The 27251-nt window shown below is 51.6% G+C and overlaps 1 protein-coding gene across 1 annotated transcript in view; it reads right to left on the bottom strand.

The window, feature by feature from the left end:
• Positions 1-6517: 6517 nt before the first annotated feature.
• Positions 6518-27251, bottom strand: part of EHMT1 (euchromatic histone lysine methyltransferase 1) — a 73893-nt gene continuing 53159 nt past the window's right edge. Inside the window, 9 exon segments of the mRNA XM_027740961.2 lie at positions 6518-8449; positions 9482-9657; positions 11819-11897; positions 18425-18511; positions 21258-21373; positions 22633-22710; positions 23636-23780; positions 24159-24326; positions 25101-25255. Coding sequence (XP_027596762.2) covers positions 8266-8449; positions 9482-9657; positions 11819-11897; positions 18425-18511; positions 21258-21373; positions 22633-22710; positions 23636-23780; positions 24159-24326; positions 25101-25255 — 1188 coding nt within the window. The 3' untranslated portion in view covers positions 6518-8265.

The following is a 27251-nucleotide window of genomic DNA, read 5'->3' as shown; positions in this document are numbered from 1 at the left end:
AGGCAAGCAGGGGGTCCCCTCCCACAGCCACATCCAGGATCCAACAAAGCAGCCCCTCACTAGTTCTTGCTGCCTTGGGGCGAGGTTTTCAAAGCCAGGAGCCCAAAGGGACCCACTGGGAAGTTTTATTCCCGTTTTACTGATGGGAAACAGAGTCAAAGAGATCTTTCAGCTTCTGAGATGATGTGCTGGGTAGAGGGGTGGGTGGGAGGATCCATCAGGCTACTTGGAACTACCTAAGAACACTCAGAACATCCAGAGCCTTCCTGGGGGGTACTGAGGGGCAAGGGGGGGGGAATTGCTTGTCCACCACCCACCCCAACCAGCCCTGGGGCAGAGCAGGGCAGGTGTAGGTCTCACAGCTGAGCAGCTCAACCACATTTGAGCCCAAGAGGAGGAATTACAGCCCAGTGGAAGGCAGGGAATGTGCAGCAGCACAAAAGTTGCCTGGATTCTGGTTTGCCTCCCCTTTAAATCCAACAGTTTGGCCCTTTCCTACTCCAGGCCCTGCTGGTGCTGAGCATCTCATCTCTGCCCACTGAGTCATCAGCTCCTGCTCTTTCTCCACCCCAAGGCATCCTGGGGGTTCCTGACTCGACCCAGAAGAGCTCCAGGGATTTGCCCCGTGGCAGAAGAGCAGCTCCTGCAGCAGGGGGGAGAGCACAGACACCAGGAGAACAAAACACTTCTGTGCCACCAAAGTTCCTGAACTTCTTCCAGCTCGAGCCTGTGTCAAAGGGATATTCACAATATAAATGAGAATCTTCTCCCCAGCCCCTTTTTACTCATTTGTACAGTCACTTTGCTAATGGTGAGGGCCATGTTTGCTGCTCACAAACTCCCTGGCAATTTATTCCAGCTATTTTCCCCCAACAGCTGCACAACTAGAGAGAAATTCTCTTCCCAGCAGAGGCAGAAGAAAAGGATATTTGTCATATTATGTCTGGGTAAAGCTTATCTGCTTATTTGCTGCTTGGAATTATATTTACAGAGCACAACAAAGGCAAAGCCAAATGCACTAATTGCTGCTGCTCAGGTGGAATATTTTCTGCTCACCCTGAGCTCTGCATCAGTGGGGCTTTATCCTTTATCCAGCATGAGTGAGCCACACAGAAGGTTTTTATTATTCACCCATCACTGCTATTTCATTGCCACTACACTTTCTGAAAGAAGGAAGAAAACCCTCAATGATTCCTTGCATGTCGTTCTGCTTTTCAAACAAGGATTGCTGATTTTTTTTTTGAGCTTATTACACATCACAGACAAATAAATCACCATTTAAATCAACCCCATTCTGAAAACACAGATGGAGGCTCCTTCAGAAGGGGAGCTCTCCATCACCAGGTGTTTTAGATCCTCAGCACAGTGGGCTCCAGACACCCACATTCCCAGGATCCCAAGGGATTAGCACAGTGCAGAAGCAACCCTCCAGCAGAGAAGAATTCCAGCCCAAAAATCTTAATGTTTTCTACCTTATCAACACCACAGAAACCTCATCTTACCTCTGCTCCAGCTTATTTGGTTACAGAGCACCCCCTCACCCCTGTGTTCATACAGCAGAGGCCAAAACAGGCACCAGCACCCAACTCCCAGCCCTGGGGTTTAAAGGAGTGCCTGGAAAGGCAGCTGGAAAAGAGGTAAATTGGTCTGTAAAGAGGGTCAGCTGGTGACACTCAACCTGTTCCCCCTTTCCTTGGGGAAGGGAAAAGCATCCCAACTGCAAAATGCAGCTGGAGTGCTGTGCCCAGCTCTGGCCCCTCAGCTCAGGAAGGACATGGAGGGGCTGGAGCAGGTCCAGAGAAGGGCAACCAGGCTGGGGAAGGGTGTGGAGCACAAGTGCTGTGAGGAGAGGCTGAGGGAGCTGGGGGGGCTCAGCCTGGACAGGAGGAGGCTCAGGGGAGACCTTCTCACTCTCTGCAACTCCCTGCCAGGAGGGGGGAGCCCGGGGGGGGTCGGGCTCTGCTGCCAGGAACCAGCAGCAGGACAAGAGGGCACAGCCTTGAGCTGCCCCAGGGCAGGTTTAGGTTGGCCATTGGGCAGAAGTTGTTTGCAGAGAGAGGGATCAGCCCTTGGAATGGGCTGCCCAGGGAGGGGGGGGAGTCCCCGTCCCTGGAGGGGTTTGAGCAGAGCCTGGATGTGGCATCAGTGCCATGGTCTGGGTGACAAGGTGGGGTTGGGTCACAGGTTGGACTCCATGATCTCAGGGGTCTTTTCCAACCTGGTTGATTTTGTGATTCTGTGATTCTGTGATCTCTGATCCCCCCAGAGCTCCCTGCCCTGCTCCCCAGCCACCTCCTTAAAATGAGCTCAGCCCAAAGGCACTCGGCTCTGCCCGGGCTTGGAGGTGTTTTATGGCCTTTGAAACCCCCCTCAGTGGGGAATGGGGCTCGTGGGATCCCTGTGTCCAACACTGCCTATTCCTGCCAAGGATTAAAGGCCTCTGCAGCCAGGAAAGTTGGCAAATGGATCCCTCTTAAACAGCCAGGCCTTTCCCTAATGTAATCTCTTGTCATTCCTGTTAGATAGCAGAGCTCCAAGGATTTAAACAAAGCCTTGGCTCCCTGTGCCCATGCCCTGCTCCCACCAGGTCAGGTCAGCTGGGGAACTTCATGGAATGAGGAATTTAATCCTCCCCTGTGTCTTCTGTCCAGTGTCACCAGCAAGGTGGGACCCCCAGTAGGTGCTTAGGGCAGCCATGAGGTGCTGAGTCCTCTTTGATGACTCTCACATTGGTTAAACAGAATTTCAAAGGCAGAGTCGAGCAGGAAAACTCTGGAGCTGAGCTTGTCCAACCTCCCCCTCCCAATGGAGACACACCTCTGCTCACAGGCTCACAGGCAGCAATATTTGCTTTTTCTAGTATTAGAAATAATACCTGGAGAGGGGGAATAGGGCTGACCCCGACCTCCCCTGGCATCAGCACCTCTCCCCTCTCCTGCCTCATCACTCCCATCCTATCTGCAGCCTTTAAACTTAAACCTCAGCCTGGTGTGATCTCACAGCCAGGACATGGAGGCCTTTCCCAGTGATAGCAGTGGCTTTTCATCCTGCCCATAGCACTGAAAAGGAAATTAAAAGGGTGATAAGGAAGCTCCTTCGGCAGCGAGGGAATATTCTGTGCTAGAGGAGAGATAAACTAATATTTCTTCCAGCTCTGGTGAAGGCTCAGGAATGAGACATGGGCTGAAATTCCACATTTATAGAGATTTGATAACTCTTACCTGGGCTGCAGGATAACCATCACCCTCACTCCCATTTCCCTGGGGAGGGAGGTCAGTGCTGAGGGACAAAGGGAGAGATGGAGTCTATAAAGAGAAGCCAGATAAGCTCCAGTATTTCAGGATAATTGAGTGGCTTTGCTGGCCCAGGTCAGCTCAGGGCGATGGATGCTGCCTTTTGAGTGCCTTTCTAAGCTGCCTTTGGGTGCTTTTCTCTCACCCCCATGTCCAGCAGCCCCCAGAGAGGTGAGCCAGCTCAGCTCCTCCGCTCCATGGCCTGCTCAGTGTGCAAAGGGTTTGCAGGGGGAAGTGCCCTGTGATCCCAGCTGGATCTGACCCATCCACATCCCATCCACTGGCCCTGGAGCAGGTGACCCTCTTGGGGCAGGTGACAGGTCCCTGGGTGATGCTCTAGTGGGGCCGATACCCACCAGGAGTGGGGTGTGTGGGAGCTGGGCCTGAAGGAGCCCCTGAGCCCCTACAATGCCCCCAAATTACTGGTTGCCCCCCCTGGAGTAAATTACCCCATCCCCCCCTGCACCCTGAGCTGGGGGAGGGGGCAGGCCCCCCCAAAAAGGGCCATCACACCCCATCCCACAGCTCGGTGCAGACACACTGTGCCACCCCACCTTGGCCTGACTTTCACTGGGGGCATCTGGTGGGAAAAAAGAAGGGGAGCAGGGATGTTCCATGTCTGGCAGGAGAGTGGCATCTCCTCTAGCCCTGTAAAACCAGGGGGTTTGCCCTGGTGCCCCCCTCCCAGCCATGTGGGTGAGGGTGGGATGCTGTGGGATGCACCCCCAGCCCCACACCCCACCTGAGCTCAGACCCACCGCCAGCATCCAGCTGCAGTCCCACTCTCCAGGATGTCTGGCTGACCATGGAGACATCCCAAAGCGTGCCAAAATCCCTGGGAAAAGGCCAATGAACGACTGAAAGTCTCTCTGCATCTTCAGCAGTGCCGAGGGGAGAAAAGGAGAAGCAATCCCCCCGTGCTGGTCACTGCCACGAGCAAACGAGTCCTGGCTGCTCCAGAACAAAGCCTGGAGCTGTAATGCTGTCACTGCACTTAAGGGAGAGAAATATCTCTCTCAAACAAAAGCAAAGTCGGGGCTGCAGCCACCTGGGGCAGCCGGGGGCTGTGCCCTCCTTGGTAGGGAGCCCTCAGGCAGGGAAGGAGCAGCTCAGCCTCGGGGTAAAATACTCCCATTAAAATTGGAGCAGCTTTAGGATGAAGTGGCTCAACAACCCACGGCCACCAGTCAAAAGGGGTCAGCAGAGTGGCTGGAGTGGTTTTGCCCACCTCCCCCGACCCCAGAGCCCTCAGATCCACATCAGGGGGGAGCAGGAGGCAGCAGTGGCCCTTTAGCCCCCCCACCCCCGCAGCAGCCGCTGAGCTGGAGCCCCCCAGCACTGCAGAAATGCCTGTTAAAGGAGACCCCCCCTTCCCAGCTCACCCTTCCCTGGGGAAATGTGCTGGGGATGTGCTGGGGCATTAACTGTGGATGTTCAGCTTGCAGTTATCTGCACAGAAAAGCAAAGGCATCACCCAAAGGTGCTGGGGGTTACCTGGGACTGTGTTTGACACCCAGGACCCCCCTCAGGCCACCCCCCCACGTGCCACCCAAAACACCCAGGGGAACAACTGATTTCAGGGAAGTTACACTCAGAGAGCAGATTTCTCTGGGGGGTTTTCCACTTCTCCCCTTCAATTAAAGCCCTTTATTCTCCTTGGAATGTTTCATGACATGACACTGAACTGAGTTATCACAATTAGCCCGCAGCCCAACAGTCCCGACGTGTGAGGGCACGGGGGTGCCCCCGAGGGTCCCGGTGTCCCCGGCAGCTCTGGGTGTTCTGAACGGAAACCTTCGCCATTCCAGAGGCAAAAATCCATCATTTCTCATCAAACAAGCCCAGCCCACGGACCCCACAGTTTATTGACCACCTCGAGCTGCCTGACTTGTGAGTGAGGAGGATGAGGGCACCCCCGGGGCTCTGCCAGGCGGGGGAGAGGTGGGGGAGTGGGTGAGGCAGAGCCCTCCCCGCTCTCCCCCGTCCCTGCTGGCATCAGGCCGGGCTTTTCCTCCCCTTTATGAATATTTTTATGAGCTATTGACTGGCAGTGACTCAGAGTGGCTGGTTTTCCTGGTGCTGGGTGATGGGGAGGGCACACGCTGGCTCTGCTTAGTCACGGCAGCCCCACCCACAGCTGGCACCCCTGGGGGGACACCCATGGTGACACCAAACAGAAATTAAACCCTCCAAGGCCACCTTTGAAGTGTTGGTGAGCCAGGCATTGCTTTATTCTGGCCAGAGGCAGGCAGAGAACCGTTCCAGCCACGTGTCCCTCTCAGGTCTTCTCATGCATTTACACATTTACGCAAACAAAGAAATTCAAATGTTCATTGGCTCCAAGTTACACAGTTCTCTTAATTAATTAGTGTTGTATCATTTACTGGCTAATTTGGTCCTCATTCTTTGGTTCTCTTATCATTCTCCCTTAGAGAGTCTCCATCTCATGTCTTTATTAATCCTCTCTGTATCTTCTGGTGAGTCCAACACGTCGCTGAAAGACCATAAATTTGAGATGTCCAATCTTCATCTCCCTCAGGCTTTGTTTGTTGAAGCTCATCAGAGCCAGTCCAGAGAAACTCGAAGCTTTGGTGGTTTAAAGATCAAACTGACAAGTGTGTGAAAAGAAATCCAGCCACTGGCTGCCGTTAATTAAAAATTCAGGGAAGTTATATCACTTCCAGTACATGGAATTTACAGCCTTTCCAACCAGGACCTGCACCCACAGCACCCCCAAACCCAGCAGAGCCTTGTGCTCCATCTCCATCACCTCTTCCTATGATGGGAAACATCCCCAGGGTTTGTTCACAGGTAAATTCTCCCCCTCACCCCTTCACTTGGTATTTTTGATTTAATTTTATTTAATTTCCCCCAGCAGGGGGATGAAGAGGCATCTTGGGTCCCCCAAAACTTGTGCCAAGCTCAGCCCAGCACTACCCACCCAGCGACTGGAATCCAGGCTCCCAAACTTTAAGACCAAAGGATTATAAATCTTAAAAAATTTTATTTTTTTTTTAATTTTATAAATTTAAAAAACTACCTCAAAATCCCCCAGAATAAGAAGCAAACACAGTCAGGTTGCTTTTCTTTGCAGGAAGGGGTTTTTTTTTTGTGTTCTTTCTTCATTTTCAAGCTCATGGAGGTGCCACCCCCCACCCTGGTCCATCCCCCCAGGAGACAAAAGAAAAAAAAAAAAAGCCAAACTCCTTTTAAAGCACTTTTTTTTTCTTTTTTTTTATTGATTTCATTGAAAACAGAACAAGAAAATGATCAGAGCCAAAAGGCTGCTCCTTTAAAACTGTCAAAAACATGAACAGAAAAAAAATAATAATAATAAACATGATGGCATTATGAATGTTCTAGAAGAGATGAACAAAAAAAAAACAAACTTGTTACTGCACTAATTACAGTATTTAAAGATATATGCAAAAAAAAAAAAAATTAAGATAATGACCTGCCCAGCCACCACACAAAAGGTGATGGCAAATTTATTCACACTACAATACTAACAATTTAAAAAAAGTTTTGTTTTTTTTTTCCTGCATTTTTATACTAAAATCACTTTGTTCTTTTTATACAATTGATAAGTTTATATTCACGTGGTGAGCAAAAATCACACCAGAATCAGCACCGTTTTGTTTTGTGGTTTCTTTTTGTTGTCATTTTGGTTTTTTTGGTGTTTTTTTTTTCTTTTTTTTTTTTTTTTTGCGTTTTTTTTTTTTTTTTTTCTTAATTATTATTATTTTTTAATTCGCTTTAGTCTTTTAATGCTTGTCCCCAATGTTTCAATAATGGTAAAAAATAAAACAGTCCATTGAAACTTCAGAGCGTGTGACTTAAAAACCAATTGAAGGTGCCCAGGGTTGGGCAAAGTGATGGGAACAGACGAGCTGGTGGCATCTGGGATCTTCTCACCGTGACATGGCCCGTCTGCTCTTCACCCCAGCCAGTCAAGGCTCTCTATAATATATATATCATCCATATTTATCTTTTAAAAAAAGGAAAAAAAACGGCGTTTCCTTAAGGAATTAGTGTCTTGTAAAATCCTCTTCAACCTTCTCTCTCTCTCTCTCTAAAAACCATTGATGGGACAGGGTGGAAATCCTTCGTGGAGGAACCCAGCACTGAGACAGGAACACAGCCAAGGGTCGTGGGCAGAGCTGGTTTGTAACGGAGAAGGCCCAGGAGGGAGCGGGGTGGGCTCTGCAGAGAGCCAGGGGTCGGAAGGAGCGTGGCTTCCTTCTCATCAGATGAGAGAAAAGCCGTGGGATTTGGGAAGGAAGGAGGGAATTTGTTAGAAAGGCCCCGTCGCTCCTCGGCAAAGGCCCCACCACGACGTCCTGCGAGATGGGGAGGGGGTGTGGGGGGGGAGGGATTGTTAATTAGAACAAAAAAAAAAAAAAAAACCAACCAAAAAACCAACCAAACCAACAAAAACCAACCAGCAGAACCTGCCCCGGGGCTGTGCCCAGCAAACCCAGAGCCAGCACCTCCCGCTCCCAGAAGCAGAGTCCCAGCAAGTGTTCCCAGTCCGTGACACGGGAGCCGGAGGTGACTCGGGGGGAGGATCCACCAGGGAGTCGAGGACGGGCGGCTCTCCTTGGCTCTGACGACACAGGGGGGCAGCTCCTGTGGAATGAACTGCTCCAGCCACCCCTCCACACACCACTGGGAAAACCAGCAGCTTTCCAGGACAACATCATGGAGGCGGGATTTGCTTTTCCTTATCCCTCGAGTAACAGTCGGTGGCACAGCCCTAAAAGCGTCTCGAACCCTTGGCTTTCCTTGAGCAGGTTTGGTTTCTTTTTTTTTTCTTTTTTTTTTTCCTTTTTTTGTTTGTTTGTTTCGTTTTCTTTTTTTTTTCTCCTTTTTTTTGTTTCTTTTTTTTTTCCCCCTCTCTTTTAAATGGAAATTCGGACAGTATGTGAATCTAATAGGGTTAAAAGCAGTCAGTCTCTGGGGAAGCAGAGCCTCAAAAGGGGCCGGCTGCCGTGGCAGAGCTGGTGTCGGGGAGCCCGTTCTCCTGCGTGTCCTGGGCCGAGGTGCTCGCCTGCCGCTGGGCCAGCGCTGAGCTCGAGTGTTTGCACTTGGGTGAACCGCACTGACAGCTGAAGAATTTGCCTTTGATGTCCCAGAACCTGTCCCCGTAGTCAAAGCTGCAAGAGAGACACGGAGATGGGGTCAGTGCACAGCAGCAGGAGGAGCAAAGAGGGGCCGAGATCAGCACGGCACAATCTGAGGATCACAGACCGGTCTGGGCTGGAAGGGACCTTAAAGATCATCTCATTCCACCCCCTTCTGTCTCATTCCACCCCACCTTCCACTAGCCCAGGTTGCTCCAAGCCCTGTCCAACCTGGCCTTGGACACTTCCAGGGATGGGGCAGCCACAGCTTCTCTGGGCCTCCCCACCCTCTCAGGGAAGGATTTCTCCCTCTATCTAACCTACATTTCCTCTCTTTTGTAGAATGGTTTGGGTGGGAAGGGACCTTAAAGCTCATCCTGTTCTAACTCCCTTGCAAAGGGCACAGACACCTTTCCCTAGAGCAGGTTGCATCTCCGTGGCAATAACTCCAGCAGACCAAGAAGTGTTGCTAGTTCTGGGCAACCTATGCCAGGGCCTCACCACCCTCATCTACTATCTACTCTGGCACTGGGAAGCCATTTCCCCTTGTCCTGTCCCTCCATCTCTTGTCCCAAGTCCCTCTCCAGCTCTCCTGGAGCCCCTTTAGGCACCAGAAGGGGCTCTCAGGTCTCCCTGAATCCTTCTCTCCTCCAGGTGAACCCTCCCAGCTCTCCCAGCCTGGCTCCAGAGCAAAGGGGCTCCAGCCCTTGGAGCATGTCCATGGCCTCCTCTGGACTTGCTCCAGCAGCTCCACGTCCTCCTGCTGTTGTTCCCCAGAGCTGGAGGCAGCTCTCCAGTTGGGATCACTGGAATCCCCCCCCTCCCCTGCTGCCCACGCTGTGGGATCAGCCCAGCACATGGGGAGGTCTCAGGGCTACAAGTGGACACGTCCAAGTCACGTCGAGCCTGGGGCTGTGCAAACCTCCAGGGGATGGATCCACCTGTGGGATCCCTGAGGGTGCTGGAGGAAAGGGATGGGGTGAACCAGCTCAGGGGCAGCAGAGCCCTCACCCCTCCACCCAGTGCCCTTCCCCAGGGTGGCAGGCAGGCCCTGGCAGCACCTACCCAATCTCCTCTCCAGCCTCTATGTGCCTGGTGCTGAAGAAGGCGATCCTGGGGAAGCGAAGGTCCTGGTGGGACATGAACACCCGCACCGGGATGAGGTTGGGCTCGCAGAGGTGGTTGATGAAGCGGCTGATGTTGCCATAGAAACGGGCATCTATGCAGTACACCTCTCCATCCTGCAGGAGAAACGTGGCACCTTGCATTAGAGGAGGTGAAATTTGGGATCGTCGCTGCTCTTTGATAAATGAAAACAAACGATCTTCCCCTGGAGAACTTCAAGAGGAACAACCACAGCAGGACACCCAGTGTGGGTTTAAAGGGACTGAAAACACACACACACACACACACACACACTTTTATATGCAACAGTACCCTGACAACACAGTTTTCTGCACAGCACTCTACCCCCACAAGCTCAAAGACCTGTCACAATGCCCGTGACACTGCCTGGCACACCAGTTCTCCCAGCCCTGCCCTGCCCAAGCACCAGTTTGGCACAGTGGGATTGATGCTCAATGCAGACACTCTGTCACCAGCCACTGGATGGAGGAACAGGCATCTGTTCTGTCCTCTAACTGAACATGACAGCCAGGAAACACAAAGCCAGAGCCTCAAGAAAACACAGGGGTTTGCAGATAAGAGTGAAAGTGAGAACACAGAAATTCCCTTTCTAGCGAGCCCGGAGAGCAGTAATACTTTGTTTTCCTTAAAAATAAAAGAACCCCCCTCAGGGCTTTTTTTTTTATTCCAGCGGAGAATGACTGTGCAAAGCAGAGACTTTAATTACAGAAGGTAATTTCAGTTGCAAAGAGGCCAAAAGCAAAAGGATCCATTAGTGGTGCTCCAAGTCCCTTTTGGGAAGGCACCTTGGGCTCGTTGATGGCTGAGCTGTGCCAGGTCACACCACCAGGAGCTCATCACAGCAACAGGGGAGACATCACCCCCCATGGGCCTGTATCACACACAGTGTCACCAGCTCCAATTGCATAAATAAATAAATCCCAGCACTCCCTCTGTTTCATCCATGGAAATGCCACAGGGGGTGAGGACATCACCCACTGCCACATCCAGGGATGGGACTGCAGCACCTGGAACAGGGAATGATCAACTTGCACGTGGCTGTGAGTGACAGCTCAAGAAACAGGGACAACAGAAATGGCCACCCAACCAGCCTTTCATGACAGCACAAGTCCACTCAGGCCATTCCTTCAAACCCCAGGACCCCAAGGCCCTTCCAGGGTTGGTATTCACACCCTTAGTAATCCCCCATCACTCCAGAGGCCACAGGACCTGCTGGCTCTGCCCTGACCTCCTCTGCCTGGCCCAGTGGGTGGTTTTTAACCATCCCTCAATGACTTGGTGCCTGGTTTTCTACAGACCACCTTGGTCCCCCCCGGCTTCCCTGAAGGCTTCCCAAGAGCCAGCACAGGTTCTCCCTCAAGGCAGAGAGCCAGGCCTAACCCAAAGGCAAGGCAAGGCCCAGGTGGGCTCATAAATGCACAAACCAGGCTGAAGTCCCTGCTGCTTTTCAACTTCTTAATTACAGTTTGACCCCACTGTTTGCAGACCAACCACCAGACTCTTTATTTATCTCTTTTCAGCTGCTGAATGTGTGTCACTTTAAAAAAAAAAGGGCAAAAAAATAAAGTAAAGCTCTCTGCCACAAGCTGGTGACAGAAACAAGACACAGAGTGTTTGACAGGCTTCCTTGGAAGCCACCCCGCTCCTCTGAGACCCCAGCTCACCCTTCTCCTCTTCTTCTTTCCCAAGGGAAGTCTGAAGTTTTAGATTGTACTTTTGAAAGCAATACTTCTGTTCCAAGAGCAGAGCAGAGAGGGAGAAAAAGCAGCAGGACGAGCTTCAAGCCCTTGCCAAGGTATCTGATGGATCCCTTTATGAGTGAGTGAACAGGGTTTATTGGGGTTTTTTTCAGTCTTTCAGCACATCATTTAATGAAGAGCTCACGGAGCTGGCAACCAACACAGGTGCCAGCCTGCACATACACACAGGGGTTCCAAAAACTCAACAACCAACCTCAGGCTGCTCAGAGGGGCTTGTCAGAAGATCATCTTGCATCAGAAGTGGTGTGGGCAGCAGGTGCCACCGTGGTCAGTGCTGCTGGGCTCTGCTGCCACCTTAACCAGCCCTAAGTCTGACCTCAACTACTGTTCCAAGTCTTACCTCAACTCTATTTTGCCTGTTAACTGTTTTGAGTGGTTCACTGCTCTCTGCAGACTTTCAGAACATGCTGTACAAGATGGAGGGAAATATTCTCTTTGCTCTTTTGGAGAGGCAAGACCTTGGGATTGTCTCGCTGGACACCTTCAGACACAGTACCTTGTTGTCAAGGTCGAAGAGGTAGGAGTCCTCCTCACGGACGTCTGCCTCGGAGTCGGAGATCAGCTCCCCCACGTACCTGCAGACAGAGCAGGGGCACAAATGAGATCACAGAATCACAGAATCAACCAGGTTGGAAAAGACCTCTGAGATCATGGAGTCCAACCCTTGACCCAACCCCACCTTGTCACCCAGACCATGGCACTGATGCCACATCCAGGCTCTGCTCAAACCCCTCCAGGGACGGGGACTCCCCCCCCTCCCTGGGCAGCCCATTCCAAGGGCTGATCCCTCTCTCTGCAAACAACTTCTGCCCAATGGCCAACCTAAACCTGCCCTGGGGCAGCTCAAGGCTCTGCCCTCTTGTCCTGCTGCTGGTTCCTGGCAGCAGAGCCCGACCCCCCCCGGCTCCCCCCTCCTGGCAGGGAGTTGCAGAGAGTGAGAAGGTCTCCCCTGAGCCTCCTCCTCTCCAGGCTGAGCCCCCCCAGCTCCCTCAGCCTCTCCTCACAGCACTTGTGCTCCACACCCTTCCCCAGCCTGGTTGCCCTTCTCTGGACCTGCTCCAGCCCCTCCATGTCCTTCCTGAGCTGAGGGCCCAGAGCTGGGCACAGCACTCCAGGGGTGGCCTCCCCAGTGCCCAGCACAGGGGCAGAATCCCCTCCCTGCTCCTGCTGCCACACTGTTCCTGAGCCAGGCCAGGATCCATTGGCCTTCTTGGCCACCTGGGCACCCCTGGCTCATGTTCAGCTGCTGTCAATCAGCACTCCCAGGTCCCTTCCTGCCTGGCCCTGTCCCCCCCACTCTGTCTCCAGCCTCTAAATGCTCAAGCTTGGGTTTAAACACCTCTTTCTGGGAAGAGGGAAAGAAAGGGGTCCAGCCCAGCCACAGATGGCAACCACAGCCTCAGCAGTGCTGGTCAGCCCTGAGCTACCCGGGCAAACAGAGCTCTGCCAACTTAAACCTGGCTCCAGACTCCAGCTTTTCAGGGCAACACTTTCAATATTAAAAATGGAGTCTTACTTCCAACAGAATTTATATTTTTCCTGATAACTATGTTTCCATTTGCAAATCTCTTTGTTGGCCAAGATCAACACATTAACCCAATTCTCCTCATGTTCCTGGTCAGACTCAGGCTCTCCCATAACCCCTGCAGTGCTTGTGCTGTTCACATCCCAAAGCAAAAGGTTTGTGTCTGCCCTTCCTGTTATTTCCAGACTATCTTGACCAATTACAAAGGCTTCGTACCTTAAAAAGGTTTGTTTTAAAAAAGTCTTAGGTCTAACCTAACCTGACAGGATCCCTGGAAGGATTTTGGCTTCTTTCTCAGTCCCTCTTGAACCAGAATAAATCCAAGCTGTGATCCCAGCTACAACCACCTTGCTGTAAAACCAGGTATGAGGCAGTAACAAGCAGGTCCTCCAAGGAGCTTGAAGCAGAAGCTGCTTAGGCTGGGTTTGCTGAGAAGGATTAAATACCCCCCTCAGAGAGGTGCTGGGTGTGGTGCAAACCCTCTTGTTGCAGGGGTCACCACATCTGTCTCCATTTTAAACAGTTTTGGACTGTCATGGTTCAACCCTTCCTGTCCTGACCTGCTTGTGATCAAAGTAAGAGACACAGAGGAGATGACAAAGAAGCAACAGCACAGCAGGTTTACAAGTGTCCAAGGCCAGGTTGGACAGGGTTTGGAGCAACCTGGTCTAGAGGAAGGTGTCCTGCCCATGGCAGGGGGTGGAACCAGATGATCTCTAAGGTCCCTTCCAACCCAAATCAGTCTGGGATTCCATGATTTTGGCATGTAAGTCTTCCCAGCCTGCAATAAAACACTAATTAATTATAAGCAAAGGATTCACACTAGGAATAAATATTATCTAATATAAAGATAAATATAAACATTCTTTGCAGCATCAACAGAATTCCAGGTCCAGCAGCCACTCTCACACTCCTCTGCAGCTCTGAGGCACATTCCAAGTGTTAACCAAGCATCTCCAATCCCCCTGTGGCTCAAGGCAGCATTTAACTCTGAGCTGGGGAGGAGCAGAGCCACGAAACACGAACCTGGAGAGGACCCACAGGCTCTGTGATGAGGGATCATTTGGCTGCAGTTCCCAAGCCTGAGTGATGTGGCCAAGCTGCTCTGCCAGAGCAGAGGCTGCAGCCACACATGAGCCTCCTGGTTGCCCTCCCTGCATCCTGTTATTTATAAAGCACTCCTGTAAGGCTGCAGCATTACTGGAAATCACAAGCTCCTTGGTGACCTGAAGCAGAGGAAGGTGATGGCCAGAGAGGGAGGAAAATGGCTGTGGCCTGGCCCAGCAGCAGCTGAGAAGAGCTGAATAATGCTGGCCAGAGAGGCTCCCTGCCCGGGGACAGCCACGGCAGGTTTAGAATTCCATGAAATAAAATACCACAATCTAATTAAAAATTGTTGGTTTGATGCTCCATTAAAGACTATTCCTGTGACTCATTTCCTTTCCAAGACTGTTTACAGATACAAATGGTTCCCTGATTTTCCAGGTCCAAAGTCAGGGAAGGATGTGCAAGAGGTACCCAAAAAAGAGCAGGAGCAGCAGCCCCTTTATTTAAGAACTCCTGTGGTCAAGCCAGAGTCTTTCTTCCCAGCAAGATGTTCAGCACAGTGATGGCAAATAACTCCATCCCAGAGCTTTACACGGGCATTCATCACCACTCAATCAGGTTGATTGAGGACTCGACTTAGGCTGGAATTGATGATCTTGGAGGTCTTTTCCAACCTTAACATTCTGTGATCAGAGCACACTCCAGGGAAAAATCAAGAGCAATAAGAATTCAGTCCACAGGCTCCAGTGTTTTCCATGGGATGTGGGAGACAGGACACCTGGGGCTTCTCTGGCTGAAGGTGTGGCTAAAATACCTGGTTTGATGCAGATCTTCCTAAGCATCACTGTAAAAGAAATTAAATATCCAAAACCCACTCAATGGATGCGAAAGGAACAGACCAGATCCTCACAAACCTCTGGTTTCTGCATCCCACTAATTTCCAGGCTCTCCAACAAAAGCCAGCTCCAGCTGGGCCATTTCCAGAACGAGCAGTTCCACCACCTACCAACTAAGGATGAACAGAACAGATCCAACACAACCCACAGCAACATCAGCAACAGGGTGAGCAACAGCAGCTTCTGAGCAGCAACAAATCTGGAGGCCAGGGAGAAACCTGCACACAAACACCCCCCTGAGCATCTGCAGAGCCTCCCATCTCCACGGGAGCCCAGCAGGGCTGGGAGGTGACACTGCCTCGTGTCCCTCACTGAGCTGCTGCTTCCAGGATGCACTGAAGGGTCCCCAGGCTGGTACAGAATCACAGAATCATCCAGGTTGGGAGAGACCTTTGAGATCATTGAGTCCAACTATCAGTCCAGCACTACCACAATCACCCCTAAACCATGTCCCCAGGTGCCCCATCCAGACACCTTTGGAACACTTCCAGAGCTGGTGACTCCACCACCTCCCTGGGCAACTTCTTCTAAAACCTGACCACTCTTTCCACAAAAAATCTTTACTAATATCTGACCTGAACCTCCCCTGGTGCAAGTTGAGCCTATTTCCCCATGTCCTTTCACTTGAGACATGGCAGAAGAGCCCGACCCCCCCCAGCTCCCCCCTCCTGTCAGGGGGTTGCAGAGCCAGAAGGTCCCTCCTGAGCCTCCTTTTCTCCAGGCTGAGCCCCCCCAGCTCCCTCAGCTGCTCCTGCTGCTCCAGCCCCTTCCCCAGCTCCGTTCCCTTCCCTGGACACGCTCCAGCCCCTCCATGTCTATTTTGTCATGAGGGGTCCAGAACTGGGCACAGCCCTCGAGGTGCCTCAGCGGTGCCAGCACAGGGACGGGCACTGCCCTGGGCCTGCTGGGCACATTATTCTTGATATGGGTGAAGATGCCACTGGCCTTCTTGGCCACCTGAGCACACCTGGGCTCATGTCACCAGTTGACCAGCAACTCCAGGGCCTTTTTCAGCTTTCCAGCCTGAAGCATTCCATGGGGTTGTTGTGACCCAAGGGCAGGACCCGGCACTCGGCCTTGTTGATCCTCAGCCCACTGGCCTCAGCCCATGGATCCAGCCTGTCCAGATCCCTCTGCAGAGCATTCCTGCCCTCCAGCAGATCAGCACTGCCACCCTGCTAGATGTCATCTGTGGACCTGCTGAGGGTGCACTCGATCCACTTGTCCAGATCTCATCAATGAAGATGATAAACAGGGCCAGCCCCATTCCTGAGCCCTGGGGAACCCCACTGGTGACTGGTCCCAGCTGGATTTAGCTCCGTTCCCCTCTCTGGGCCCAGCCACCAGCCAGCTGTTCACCCAGTGACCAGTTCCCTTGTCCAGGCCATGAGCAGCCAGTTTCTCCAGGAGATGCTGTGGGAGACAGTGCCAAAGACTTTAGTCTAGACAGGCACACCCACAGCCTTTCCCTCATCTACTGAGCTGTCACTTTGTCACAGAAGGAGATCAGATTGGCCAAGCAGGACCTGCCTTTCACAATCCCATGTTGGTTGGGATCTGGAGCTGCTGGGGGGTCTGGGGAGCCCTGGAGATGATGATGGGAGGACCAGGCCACCGTGCTGGCAGTGCCTGGCTCCCAGCTGCCAAACTGCTCTGAGCTCTGCTCAGTGCTCCCAGAGGGACAGTGTGCAAGCAGGAAAGGGAAAGCATTTTGGGAATGATTACAGAGAAAAGTTGAAAGGTATCTGAAGTACAGAGCAGGCTGAAAAACAGCACGTGTGTAAGGAAGGCACTTACACACAGAAACAGTCAGGACCGACCCTAAAAGTGTGGTGAGAACTATCCAGATCTGCCCCCCATCCATGAAAAGTAACAGAGTAAAGGTCACCCTTACACCAACACAATTATCCTCCCAAAGCAGAGTAACAACCACTGCACAAAGTAACTCAGGGCTCTAATCCAGATGTTTAACACAAAACACTCTTCCAGAAGAGCCAATCCACGTGCAGGCACAGTCCCCAAGCACTGCTGGCACCGGGGCTGCTTTGCCAGAGAGGAGGAAAAGCAGAAATCACGTTTACAGGTTTTTGTTCATAAAGAATCACAGGAAGGACGTCAGTGCAGCTGGATTGAGGAGAAGAGGACTTTGACTTGGTGAATGAGCAAATAGAGTTGGTGAGTGACAAAATAATGTGAGAGTGATGGAGTCAAGGAGGAATGCACCTGGGCAAGACATAAATTAGCTCAGCTATTAGTATGCAGCTCATTTAGATAATGAAGACAGTGCCTACCACTGACAGAGTGTCAGCAGCTCCTGGCAAGGGTGGGGGGCAGAGCCAGGCTGTGGTATCTGCACCCCCTCAGCTCCATGTGCTCCACAGTGCACTGCCTGTGCTCATCACACCCCTGGGCTGCCTGTTCACTGCCTCTTCCTCCTGAGTGCTGCCATTCCAGCAGGATTTGCTAAAGTCAGGGCCTTTTTTCTTTGGGAGCAGTTCACTCACAGGCACTGGCTTGTCTCAGGGCACTGAACCAGGGCACTGGGACCTTTGGTGCTTGTGGAAAGCCCTGCATGAAGTCAGACCTGAGACGCTCCCCACAAACAGCAGGTTTTGGTCTTATCTCTAAAAAAACATTTTAGCATCTGGTAGCTCCTAACATGGAAGAAATACTTGGCCCATTCACTGCAGATTTATCTTTTCCTTTATTTTTTCTTCTAAATACTGCAATAATCTTCCTCAGTACCCCACCCCAATACCAAAAAGCATCAATAACTAGTTCTTAAAACCCCCAGCACCTACTTCCATGATGGGCACAAGCCCAGCCTTACTGAGAAGGTCTTAACTCACTGTGGTATTGCAATGAAGAAAACACTTCCCAAAATATTTAATAAAGTACATTTACCACTTTAAAGCCTAAAACTGCAGGGTCTGATGGCAGGTTTTTCAGTTGACGTAAATCTGAACATTTTTGGTTTTAATTACTTTATTGAATCAGGGTCGAAACATGTGCTTCAGTGTTTTGCTGAATCAGACTAAAGCCAGAGCTGTGACACTGGAAAACCTCTGGAGAAGGCAGGATTGAAACATAAAAAGATCCCACATAAAAAAATAGTTCCAAACTGCCCTGGACATCCACAGTGACACCTGAGTTGACCATATTTGCAGCACAATCCAAGTGTGTTTTTCCCCCATCACTTGTGTTTCTGAGGGGTCAGAGCTGAGCACAGATTTTAAAGATGGAGAGGGATGGGAAAAGTTCCACCCTATGAGGAAAAGGACAAAGGGAGCAGGAAGTGGAGTCAGAACCCTCTGACTGAGGGCAGGCAGCTTGGCTTCATACCAGTTTGATTTGTGTGAAAACCTCTCCTTACAGAGGAGAGAACCATCCTGGCCCTCGGGAAGGGATGGGTTTGGGAAGGGATGGGTTTGGGAAGGGATGGGTTGGGGAAGGGATGGGTTTGGGAAGGGATGGGTTTGGGAAGGGATGGGTTTGGGAAGGGATGGGTTGGGGAAGGGATGGGTTGGGGAAGGGATTGGTTTGGGAAGGATGAGTTTGGGAAGGGATGAGTTTGGGAAGGGATGGCTTTGGGAAGGGATGGCTTTGCTGAGCCAGTGGAATCTGAACAACTCACTCGCACACGAAGGTTCCCAGCGGAATGTCCTGCATCGTTCGCACTCCCCAGCCCATCTTCTGTGTCCGATAAAGCTGCAATCGAGTCCTGGAAGAGAGGAAACGAAGCCACACTGAGGCAGCACCACAGAGACAGACTGAATTTTCATCCAGATGAGCAAAAAACCAGCACCCTTCAGCACCACACACTCACAGAGGGTTTTAATATTCACCCTCCGCTGGCATCGTGTGGATGCTCCACTCCCATCGCTGCTCCGAGCTGTGGGAAGATGCTGGGATGGGGCCAGCCAGTCCCTTGTCCCTTCCCAGGTGCACAGTGGGGAAGAGGGGACAGGGCTGGATGCTCTGTGTGGTTACACCTTGATGATTTACACGTAGGAAATCAGAATCCCACCAACAGCATTGCTTTCCACCTCCCACAGGGAAGGGGGAAGGGGACTTCAGGCAGCGGAGCTGTGCAGGGAGAGTGAGGGGGAAGGCAGGGAGCTTACAGGGACTTCAGAACACCTTGTGCTCTGACCCCTCTGCCCTCTGCTGAGGCCAGTGCATTTAGCCATTCCATCATATCCAGCTGCCCTGGCTGAAAGACAAGGAAGAAATGCTGCAACTTGAAACTTCTTGGTGTAATAGCTGCTCTGTGGAATTTTACTGATGGAGTTTATAGGCAGAGAAACAATCCTGTAAGTCATTCTGCCTCGTGCTCAGCCAGAACTTGAGTTAAGTGCAGGATGAACGGTCTCCAGGGCTGGGGAAGGTTTGCTCTGTCCCTGAGGGAACAGAACCCGCTCTCAGCAACGCTGTTATCGGAATAAAGTGAAATCTGATGCTCACCTTAAGTTCACCCTGTTGCTTTTTCCAGCACTTCTCTTTCCCCCACCCATTCCCTCCTGCACTGTCAGCTCAACCCAAGGGCTGAATTTTCTCCTATTCGGCCAGAGCTCCTGGAGCCTTCACCAGGGCAAACCATCACAGAATATCACAGATATGGCAAGTTGGAAGGGACTCACAAGGATCACTGAGTCCAACCCTCAGTCCTGCACAGGCTCCTCCCCAGCAGTCACACCCTGTGCCCCAGAGGATCAGCCAAACCCTCCTGGAGCTCTGGCAGCCTTGGGGCTGTGCCCACTGCCCTGGGGAGCCTGGGCAGTGCCCAACCACCCTCTGGGGGAAGAACCTTTTGCTGAGATCCAACCTGACCCTGCCCTGGCACAGCTCCAGCCATTCCCTGGGTCCTGTCCCTGGTCCCCCCAGAGCAGAGCTCAGTCCCTGCCCCTGCTCTGCCCCTCCCCAGGAAGCTGGAACTGCCCTGAGCTCTCCCCTCAGTCTCCTCTTCTCCAGTTGAACACCCCAAGTGCCCTCAGTGTCCTCCCACGGCTTCAAATCAAGGCCCTTCCCCATCCTCGTTGCCTCCTTTGGACACTCTCTAATGGCTTCAGATCTTTGTGGTCCCCCAAACTGCTCCAACATTCCAGGGGAGGCCACCCCAGGTCAGAGCAGAGCAGGACAATCCCCTCCCTCACCCAGCCAGTGATGCTCCTCAGGGGAGTGACTGCTCCCAGAGGAACTCAGTATAACACTGGGTTTGGGGAAGCTGCCCCATGTTTTGCCTCGTCCCTCAGAGCAGAGCAGAGCCCAGCTCAGGTTGAGGCTCTGCTGTGGGGCAGCAGCAGGACCATGGCTCTGATCCCGGCCTGCCAGCTGAGCTGGGCCGGGCTGCCAGCTGGATACGTGTGCGCTGCCGAGCGGAGATGATTTGGAGCACATCTGATCAAGGCAGCACTGAAAGTGGAGCAGCAGCACCCCTGTGGCAGCTGCAGCCCCACGGCAGGAGCCTTCCCTGCTGCCTCCCCAGGGACTGTGAGCAGGCTCTGCCCAGCTCCTGACCCAATCTCCCCGCAGAGCTGCTCTCCCCGACTCACGGTTGGGTTTCCAACCCTTCCCAACTTTCAGAAAAACCCCTCAGCAAGGCAAAAAAAAAATGCAAAAGCAAGAGCTCTAGCTGTGCAGCTCCTAAATAAACACCCACAGAGGCACTGGAGCTCAGGAGCTTGGCAGGGAAAACCAGAGAGAGGCAAAGTTCTGTGGAAACACATCGAGCTTTTCCCTCACTTATTTTTAACGTCGCAAAATGTCATTGAAACTACAAAGCTTGCAAAAAGAGTGCTGTCAGCACTACAAGAAAATTGCAAAAGTCTTTTTTTTTTTCTTTCAGTGGGATTCCTTTGAACTTAGTGCAGTGGCAAACTCCTCCAAAGCAGAGGTTCAAACCAAAACAGGCACTAAAATCCCAGTGGTCTAACCTGCAGCACCAAGGCCAACAGGTATTCAGGTATCCAAGTCAGGGGCAGTCATGCCAATAACTTGGGAATTTTAAGCAGCCAAGTTTAGGCACACTGGCCTGTATTTCTAATCTAGAATGGTGACTTACAAGATCCTCTAAATTAACGGCTCTGCAGTTCTGTTGCTCTCATGTTCCTCTCAGCTCTCCACCTGAGCCATCACACCTGGGCTGTTCATGCAAACCCACAAACCAATTCCATGTTTTATGGTCAGGCTGATGAAAGAATGCCACAGTTCCCACCTGATGGTGACACTGGCATGGTGCAAACATTAATTGAGATATTAATTGAGCTCATCAAGCCACTGCTGCTTCATTCCCACTGTCAGCACACGGGAACACCACTGTGTGGTGGCTCCTGCCCCAACTTCAGCCTCACCTCAGCAAGTGCTGGCTTTTGGGGGTTTATGGGTGAGCTGAGACTAGAGAGCCAGAAAGCTCATGAGTTTGGTGTTGGCCCTGCTGAGACAAGCTGGGTTTGGATCCTCCTTCTCACCTGAGCCCGTTCTGCACCACCCTGTTCCTGCAGGTTCTCCAGCAGGAGCACGCGTGGTTACACTCGAAGATCAGGGGGGGCTCAGCCATGTTGAACTCGGGCAGGAGTCGGCCATCCTGAGGGAGAGAGGCAGCCAAGACTGGGTTAGTTAATCCTGGGACCCCTCCAAACCAGAAAAACAAGAGCAGAAATACCCTGAGTATAAAAACAGGTCAGAGAACCCCCAGGTAGGGTCACGTCCCCAAAACCACCACCAGACCTGAGCTTCTGCAGTGGTTTTGCTCTTCCCTGTCACCCACAGGGTGACAAACAGCAAGAGACCATCTAGATTTTTGCTGCCTGGTATCACCCTGTGCACCACCCAAAAAATATCTCACAGTGCTGTGCAGAAAACTGGTGTGCACATCATCATTATTATCACTTTGCAGTGCTGGAGGGGAGAAGTGGATGCTTAGTCTGTCTCTGGAATAAAGCCTAAAATTCCAGAGTCCAAGGCCAGTACACCCAAGTTCCGCGAACCACGTTATCTTCCCAAACAACACCCCCCAAAAAAGTTACAATTCAATTCTTTACCAACATACAGGATTAAGGAAGCGATAGATGCGATTTATCATTTTTAACAAATTTGGCTTTTAAGCCTTGAAAGATGTAATCACCTCTTAACATGTAGATAAAATGGCTACAAAGCAAAGAACCAACATTTTCCCCCCCAGGAGAAACCTGCAGAGATTCACAGAATTTCTGATCTGAGCAGCACCTGCCCAAATATGAACCTCAAAACCTCCCGGGAGGGTTGAACACATTTACCCAAACCAAACCTGGCTTCTGGCAATGTGGCAGTGATATCATCTTCACTTTGCCTTTATCCAGAAGGATCACAAGAAATAAAAGCAGGCCAAAAAAAAAAGCATTTCTCTCTACTCCCCTCCCCTTGTTTACATATTCCAGCACTCCCCATGTTGCTCTGAAATGGAAGCTGATTTCACGCCTGGATTATTAAATGCTCCCCATCACATGGGTGTAATTAATGGCTCAGTTGGCATGAGAGTAACACAAATAAATAACACAGCAAAAGCTGCCCTGAGCACACATTTTGTGTTATCACATAGGTCTCAGAGCTGAGACTACACTTTAAGCATTTTAAGTCAAGAAGAAACAGAATCCCAGAATCCCAGAATGGTTTGGTTGGGAAAGGATCTTAAAGCTCATCTCATTCCAACCCCTGGCCGTGGGCAGGGACACCTTCCACTAGTCCCATCCAACCTGGTCTTGAGTTGTGCAAGGAGGTGTCCTAAAGGCACCATTATAAACCCAGAATTGGGCAAAGCTCAGCTCTCAGCCCCAAGTTTGAGCCAGGAGGAGGGGCTGTGCTCACCTTGTCATACCAGCAGCGCATGCTGAGCTGGCCACACATGCAGTTACTGGAGGAGCAGTCGTCTATGCAGACACAATACTGCAAGAGAAGCAAAGGGTTAACTCCATACCACTCCCACAGCTGAAACAGCAGCTTCTGTCACTGGGTCAGGGAGGAAACCACAAGTCATGGCCTTCTCAGCCAGAAAGACAAGCAGCTTCATCATCCAGAGGCATTTTGACTCCATTATTTATTCTGTGAGCAGTGAGCACCAAAGGACTCCGGGAACAGGGAAGGATCTCATCCTGAGCCAGCTCCATGGCTCAGGAGAGGATGTCCCCCTGTCACCAACCCTCCTCCATGCCCTATGAGCTGTTCTCCACACTTGAGGACAAGGAGAGCTCCAAGGAGGGACCAGAGCTGGGAGATGATGCACCACAACATGCTGTCTCAGTCCTCCCCTGCTGCTTCCCGCTTCCCACACGGGCTCTCCAGCTGGCTGCTTCCCCAGCACTCCCCAAGCCAACACAGTCCCACCACCAGCTGCTGCACAACAGGGACTGGGCTTGGGAAGTTCACTTCAGCCACCTCAGGGCTGTGCCCAGAGAGGGATCACCCTCATCCCACCTCTGCTTCCACCACCCAGCCCTTCCAGGACTTCAGTGTCACAGCAAAGGCCTTGGCCTGGATGCTGCAGGCAGTGGGCAGGCAGCATGAGGGACTCTCCCAACAAATCCCTGACTCTCCAGACTCAGAACAGAGGACAAGGATAAACAGGAGCCACATCAGCCAATGGCCAGTGCCACAGCACACAGCTGAACACAGAGCTTGGCTTAAGCCTCCAAACTGAAGAAAATCAGAATCCCATCTCCTAAATCAAGAGCTGGAGGTGAGGAATACAGGCTTAGCTGGAATTTGATGGCAGTATCAGGACTAGACACTCCCATTTTAAGTTCCAAACCCACTTGGAGGAGCTGTACCTCTGAATGCACACACCAGAGCAGGGGGACACACAATCCCTCACCTGTAAATGAGTGATGTTCCTGTCAATGTCCATCGGGGAGGTGACACAGTTCTGGGAAACGTATTTGTAGTTGCTGGGACAGGGCTCGCTGTCCACAGAATTGACACAGGGAATCGGGATGCGCTCGTAACCCCGGGCAATGTCCCTGCCAGGGGGAGAGAGAGTTGTCACCCAAGGAAAGCCCTCCCGAACAAGGGGCCATTCAAATGCCATCCTGGGGCAGAATTACTGATTTTGATCACTGAGCACTCCAAGCCTAAAAGCAACCCAGACCAGAACGGGGTTCATGTTTTCCCACAGCCTTACAGACTGTTCTTTGTGCTTGTGAAAATTTCCACTCAGAGGACGAATTTACAAACTATGGTCTGAATCAGCTTAGTTCTTGCTAAGTTCAAACTGACCTTCACACCAGTTCAAAAAGCTAATCCTGCACTTGTAGTCCTTTCTTAAACCAGAGCCCCGGCCTGTCCCCGTGCAAGGGCTCAATTTCATGACCCAAAATCAAAGCCAGCCCTATTCTCACCTGCTCACCACCTTCTCTATCTGGGCAGGCTTCTCAGTGGATGATTCTTTGAGAGTCTTGTTCATCTGTAGGGCCACCCAGACCTGAGAGTTAAGGCTGGAGCACTGGAGCGGAGTCTCACCCTCCTTGTTCTTTAAAGTGACATCCGAGCCACGGGAGAGAAAGAGACTGCAAAACAGCAAGGAAGGATCAGGATTCCCCAAGGGAAACCATGCAAGGGGAAAACAAGCTGAATCACATCCTCCAGCCAGCCCTTAGGGGACAAGGAAGAGTCTGTAGTAGTGAATAATCACCTGAGTGTTCTGTATTAAGCATGGTTCAGGGGATCCTTCTACGCGAAGGCGCTGGCAGAAGCCACAGACTGGAGCTCTGGGCACTCATGAGAGCTCTGGGCCAACCTCGCCCTGCTTCAGGCATGACAGGTACCCTGCTGGTACCAGCCTAACTTCAGCCAGGCTTGAAACTCTCTCTGGCAGGGAAAGATATGGGGTGGGAAGAGCAGGCTGGAAATGGAAGAGTCCCACAGGAAACTGGTGTTGGACTCGGCCCTTGTTTATACTCACCAGCCTCTGGGGAGTACACATGATGGCTTTATTCAGAGCAGGGATGAAGCAAAGGAAAAGCCCTGTTACCATATCATGCCAGGCTAGTTGTGGGGGAAAAAAAAGCTTTAATCGAGGAAGTCTGACACCTTCCTGCTGGGAAGCCCATGCTGAGCACAGCCCCTCTGCCCAACACTCCAGGAACACTCCACGTTTTCCAACCAGCTCTGGTAGCCGCCGTACCTGGACCCATCTCCCCTGGGAGCAGGGGAGAAACAAGCCACCCATCCCAATCCTGGTCTGTGCTTAAACGCCAAGGGCACTTCAGAGGCTCTCCTGAGCTGGCCAGAAGGCCCCCAGGCAGGCAGGAGCAGGCAGGGGCAGGGAGGGCTGTACTTACACCACGCACTCGTAGCGGTTCTCTCGGGCTGCGATGTGCAGGGGCGAGTCCCCGTGGATGTTCACGGCGTGTAGGTCACACTTAGCTGCCAGCAGGATCTCTGCTATGTCCACACAGCCAGAAAAAGCAGCCCAGTGCAAACAAATGTTTTCCTCCTGGAGGGGAAAGAGCACAGAGCAGAGGCTGTTTAGTGTTTTAGAACCCCACGGCTTTGGGACGTCACCTTCCTTAGCTCTACACCTGCAGCCTTCAACATGGGCTTGCAGCCTCCATCCCCACACTGCTCCTCCTGGCTGGGAATGCCAGGGTGGACAGGGAAACCTCCATGTAGCCAAGGAGGGAGTTCTCACTCCATCTGCCTCCACACACCGAGGACGGGGAGGCTGCACACGCAGCGATCCGTCACCTTCCTCACACACACAGGCAACTCGTCTGTCTCTGAGCCACAAACCAATCTGGATCAATCCATGAGAGGTGCCAGACACGAACAAACATGCTAGAAAAGGCTGGAAGCTGAGCTTCCCCAGCCCAGACAGACAGGAAAGCCAGCGTGTCTCCCAGGGCTACAAAATTAAAGAGAAAAAGAGCACGCAGGGTACGTGGAGGTGCTGGAAAGAGAAGCACAAGCCACAGGGAAAGCAATCAATCTGACTCCAGGCATCTCTTAAATACTGTATGTACTCATCTCTCACTAGCAGCACTAGAAATAGCTGAACACTCATCTTTGGGAGGGAGATATTTTAAGCAATGATACTCTGTTTTCTGTTACAGTGCAATTTGCAGCACACGTCGATCCCATCCCCATGACAAGCTCTAAAGACATGGATTACAACAGTGCAATCATAGTAATGATCCCCTCACTTTTCTCCTTTTTTTTTCTTTTTAGAGCAAAAACAAAGCATATGTTTTAGTCATTACCACTTTACTTAAGATCTTGCCTTAAATGGGGAGGTATTGGCTGTACAAGGGAGTGGGGAGAGCGTTTTCTACACGGCTCCTGCCTCCCGTTATGGCACCATCTAGAAAAAAACCCTGATCACAAAACATACCAAACTACAGAAAAAAATTAATCCTGGGGGTTGCACCCACAGGCTGCTGGTCAGACATGTTACAGACCTCTGGACTCGCTGCGCTGCCCATGCCTAACAGCAGCATCATCCCAGTCCAAGAGCATTCCTCCCAGAGAATGATGCTTTCCAGCAGAAGTGAAATTGCTCCTTAATGACTGTCCATCAGGAGACACCACCTGCAGGGACAGGATGGATATATGATACAAACAGCTGCTAAGAGCTTGATTTTCTTTCAAGTAACTTGTTGACTGGGTCGATTTGATGTTCCTCATGAATGTGTGATCTTGGAGCTGGTAGCAAAAGGCTCCTGTGACAGATCAAATGAGTCAGTTTTGCTCAGAGTCAGCAGTGATGAAACAGCCCAAAAAGCCACCTCTCACCTTGACTTCTGCTTTTAGGAACAGGATTGGATGTGGACCTGCCTGGGAATTCGCTCAGTGTGCTGGTTTTGGCTTGAGTATGGGTTCTTTTCTTCCCAGTGGCTTTAATGGGGCTGTGTTTGGGCTCTGTGCTGACAAAGGGGGGTGATGTTGGGGGTTTTTGAATGGTTTGTTCCTTGCTGAGCAGCACCTGCACAGAGCCTGTGCTGCCCCTGGGCCATGCTGGGGAGGGGTCTGTGTGGTCTGGGGGAGGCTGGGATGAGACACAGCCAGGACAGTTGAACCAAACGGACCAAAGTGACATTCCAGACCACATGCCATCCTGCTCAGTGTATAGAATGAGGGAAGAAGAAGGAATTGGGACAGTCTGAGTGATGGTTTATCTTCTCACAGTCACCTTTACACATGACAGGGCCCTGCTCTTGTTGGGAGGGATGAACAACTACCTACTGTCCATGGGACACAGGTAATGAATTCCCTGTTTTGCTTTGCTTGTGTGTGGGGGGTTAGATCTTCCCTTTCCCTATTAAACTGTCGTTATCTCAACTCATGAGTTTTCTACCTTTTCCCCTTCCAATTCTCTCCCCAGACCTGCTGGTGGGGGAGTGAAGGAGTGGCTGTGAGGGGATTGGTGACTGGCTGTGATTAAAATCTTAGAATCATAGAAACACAGAATGGTCGGGGTTGGAAGGGACCTCAAA

Source organism: Pipra filicauda, unplaced genomic scaffold (genome assembly GCF_003945595.2).
Source record: "Pipra filicauda isolate LSUMZ 115617 unplaced genomic scaffold, ASM394559v2 scaffold321_size1097455_pilon, whole genome shotgun sequence".
Taxonomy (NCBI): Eukaryota; Metazoa; Chordata; class Aves; order Passeriformes; family Pipridae; genus Pipra; species Pipra filicauda.
Note: the sequence above shows the minus strand (reverse complement) of the source record. Positions and strands in the feature narration are given on the sequence as shown.